The 4,123-nt window shown below is 35.3% G+C and overlaps 1 protein-coding gene across 1 annotated transcript; it reads right to left on the bottom strand.

Annotated features, from left to right (window-relative positions):
* On the bottom strand, window positions 1-3,920 carry LOC112737484 (protein STRICTOSIDINE SYNTHASE-LIKE 3). The gene is made up of 4 exons (XM_025787402.3): window positions 3,395-3,920; window positions 2,215-2,496; window positions 1,364-1,531; window positions 1-763 (listed from the first exon to the last, which is right to left on the bottom strand). Exons 1-4 carry the CDS (start codon window positions 3,721-3,723, stop codon window positions 361-363), a joined length of 1,182 nt encoding a protein of 393 aa, XP_025643187.1. The 5' UTR covers window positions 3,724-3,920; the 3' UTR covers window positions 1-360.
* Window positions 3,921-4,123: the final 203 nt, after the last annotated feature.

Genomic DNA, 4,123 nt, shown 5'->3' with positions numbered 1-4,123 from the left:
TGACAAATTAATATTATATATCAATTATCATAAAATAATTATATAAATATTATCTGATATGTTACAAATTTATGCAGGTCAAATTAGACCTTGAAAATTTAAGCCTTTTTGCCAAACATAATATTATCTGGTTGTTATGGAATGATCAAATTCGTTTCTGATTCAAATGGCAGTTTTATCTACTGAGATGTGCACAACTATAACTATCCATGGCAACATGGAAGCAATTTTGAATTCATTTAAGGACTTCCTCAACTGTGAATTCATTGTCCATCAATGAAAACTTGTAATTAAGCAAAACATCAAACTCAGGATTTTTTTCAACGTAGTGTATAGCTCAGCAGAGTATTGTTATCTATTTCATTTCAAGTTGTAAACTCCAATAAAAGGCATAAGAACACTTCCCATCCATAGTTTACCATCTTTCTCCTCCACTTCACTCACTGCTCTAACAACTTTTCCCTCGCTATCTTCCAATATCTGCAGAAGTTTGCCTTCGGAGCTGTACTTAACAGCCAACGCATGTTGCCGGCCACCAATTTGAAGCAGGTAGTGAATCTTTGTTGGTATAGGGAGCTTGAGTATGAGTTTCCGAATATTTGGATAGAGGGCATTAAGGTACGCATACATATACCTTCGGCAATGAAGTGCAATCCAAAAATCGCCATCTTCATTGACTCTCACATTGTCAGGGATTCCAGGCAGGATGGCTATGATCTCTGAAGTCCCGGCCTTTTCGCCTTTCAGCCAGTATTTGCGTAGCCTATATAGAACAAGAAATGGTATAAAGAAAAGAACTCTAATAATCAACATGAATTCAGATATCGGACTTCTATCATTAGGTTCTTTCAGAAAAATGGCAAAAGATTTTCTAGCTAACATTGCTTAGTTTTTCTTTCAGCACAGGTAATAACTAGTGAATGGAATTTGCATTATCACCAACTTAGAAATATCCTCTTATTTGGTTTTTGTTTTGATTTCCTGTTGTTATTTTCAATGTTGTTTGTTTTAGGATTTTATGAAGATAAAAACGAAACATGAAATGAGAATAAAAAATTTGATTGTACTGTTTTCTCTGTCTTCCTTTATAGAATCTAGAAAATAGAAAAATTCTGAGGATGAACCCAAAGAGACACTAATCCTGCTTATGTTTGCAGTCTCTAGCATATCAGAAGGTTCACATATAGATATATTCTCTTAGAATCTCTTGCTATGAACCTCTGATTGAGTACCACGTTGTTGGGGTGGTAAACATTTAACAGTAGATAACAAGATATATAAGTTTCTTTGCGAGCAAGTAAAAATTTCTAACACAAGGGGTCGTGCTTATTTGAAGTGTTAAAAGCTGTTATTTTAGGTTCACCTGCCAACAACACCTTCACAGACGTAAAAGAAGGAACGATCTTTGCTTAAGGAAATGCCATTTGGAAATTGAATGTTTCTCACAAGAACTGTGGTTTCCTTAGTGTCAGGGTTGTATTTCAAAACTCTGCCGCTATCATCTCCAGCAAATACCAGTTGAATAAAGTTCCTGCACACAAAATTATTTTAGAACCAACAAAGCAAGACAGATGTAACAATAATGACAATATTTCAGAATTCTATGAATTAAATATTTAAGGAAATCACTCTAAATAGGCCTAACACCTTAGTAACTGCTTCATATAGGGATGCCTAATAGACCTAACCATTTGACAATGCGTTTACATTAGTTGTTGACGCCTTAGCATAACCTTCCTCATTTGTTTGCGTTTGGGATAGGTTATTATAAGACAACGCGTTTCACTCTTACTATATGATGCATGGAAAACTAAGTTCATAAAATTCTAAAGCATGGAAAACCACCAGATTTCAGTAGTGGTGCATGCATCATATTTATAACCAAGGATTTCTAACTTAGTTTGGATGATTCTCTTGTATCCGAATCTTGGATACAAAATGATAAAGGATTTACTTACTCTGAAGGTCCTATAAATCATTCAATTTTCAATCAAATTTCTACAGTTCAAAATTTGTTATCATGTCCATATATTGTAAAAGAAAAAAAATCAATCAGATTCCAAAGTTTAAACATTTCCATTTAAGTCGCTATACAAATAATTTTCTAGCAGATTCCTCTGATTTAAAATAATATCTTGTGATTATATCCCTATTCAGTACAAAGTTTTTCAAAAGAAAATAGCGATTGCTAAAAGTTTTAAAAGAGGATCCTACCTGCGCTGATATTTCGCACTGCTATCCGTAAAATAAACATTCCCTTCTTCGTCAACATCAACATCATTGGTAAACCTGAATGGCACCCCTTCAGCCTCAGTTGTAAGAGGTGTTGCTAAACCACCCTCAGGCCCCACCTTCAGAAGCCCAAAATATGCATCCGCAATGTATAAATCGCCAGTTTTCTTGTTGAACCTGAGTCCCAAAGGCCTTCCGCAGATGTGCTCGGTCGTCACATAGCTAAGTGGTGATGCAGGTACTTTAGGATCACACAATTCTGACCTGTGTTTGAAATGGACATAGAAGAAAGATCATTAACATTTAATCACATGTTATTGCAAACATATACACTCTACTGATCCAAAAACTTAAATTCAGTATCTAAACAAGAACAAGCTTTAAAGACTCAAGCTCAAACTTTGAAAAGGATGACCTTGTGTACAATAATTTAAGGTTCGTCAGCAATGCTGCAAGGAAACAGCATGTTGCAGAAGTAGCAGAACTTCATCTGAAGTGAAAACTCAGAAATTGGGAGAAAATGGTTCTACAACTAGAACTTGCTGGGTGAAAAATGTACAAGGCATAGTGGGTTGATGTATGTGTAAAGATTGCTCCGCTCTAGAAATAGAACAGCTCAAAAACAAATATTTTTCAACCATGTTAGGTAAACATAAAAAATCCGCCACCAAATCAGCCACTCGTATAAAATATATATTAAAATACAAAAATAAACATTGAAAACAGATTAAATAAGAGTTTAATTTTACGGCACTGACAGTATAAAGTGTTTTGTACAGTCGCGCAATCACATCTGTTCTTTTGAATGAACATTCACGGACACCATATAAAAGATAGTTATTTTTGTTTATGCCGTAAAACTTCGGACAGTACCTACCTACAACTAAAACTAACAAGTATAAGTACCTACCTACAAGTATCCAATTAGTGCCCATATGATATAACATGGAAAGTGGGTCCCATTTAAAGTTTGAAATCAAACTAAATTCTGTCATATAGTGAGAACCATGAAATAAGTAAAGTAAACTAAAATCAAGATAAGACTAATTAAATTAAGGAATGATAAGTTATGCGAACTAATTGTAGATTTGCAGGACTCACCACTTGAAAAGTAGAAAACACTCTCAAAGTGGAAATTTAGGGGTTTTCAAAATTGTTATACCTGTTGGGAGAGGTATAAGCAAAGGGAAGCCAAGAGTGTCCATTCCAGAAGAGAATCCTTCCATCAGCGACACCAGCGTAAGGACCGCGACCTTGAGGGTCGAAAGCAACGCTCTCTGGTCCCTGAACCTCGTTCAAGAACTTCACCTCCGATTTCTGCAACAAATTCTCCGAGTCTTTCTCCGGCGGCACCTCGGACCACGGCGGCATTTCAATCAATTTGGCCTCGAATTCCGGGAAGCTGGCTATGGGGCTGTGTCGAAACGGATCGAGACCGCAGTACACGGCGAGCAGAAGGAACAGAATCGCAAGCCATCGAAGCAAAGTCATTGTTTGAGTTTGATTACTGAAAGTTAATGTATTCTTATGTGAAGTTATGTGTGTAGGTAAGGGCCTAAGGGATGTTGAGTCATGAGGAGAGTTTCTTTATTATGCGTTTATGGTGGGTAGTTGAGTCACACATGTGGGGAATTGGTAGCTGTATCATTCAAACTTCAAAGTTCAAAGTCAACATTCATTGTTAATGTTATGCAATTGCTGATATCCTTCATAAATAAAAGAGTAGAAAAATTAACGGGATTTTTTTTAATAAATAAATAAATATTATTTATCAAAATATACAATTTGAAATATTTTTACGAAAATGTATTGTATCTCTTATTTCATTTGCATGATAAACGAGGTAAGAGTGGACAAAATTTATATATATATATATTTCGTTCAACAATGT

The sequence above is a fragment of the Arachis hypogaea genome, chromosome 13, assembly GCF_003086295.3.
Source record: "Arachis hypogaea cultivar Tifrunner chromosome 13, arahy.Tifrunner.gnm2.J5K5, whole genome shotgun sequence".
Classification (NCBI taxonomy): domain Eukaryota; kingdom Viridiplantae; phylum Streptophyta; class Magnoliopsida; order Fabales; family Fabaceae; genus Arachis; species Arachis hypogaea.
The sequence above is the reverse complement of the archived record's forward strand: the minus strand, read 5'-3'. Positions and strand labels throughout refer to the sequence as shown.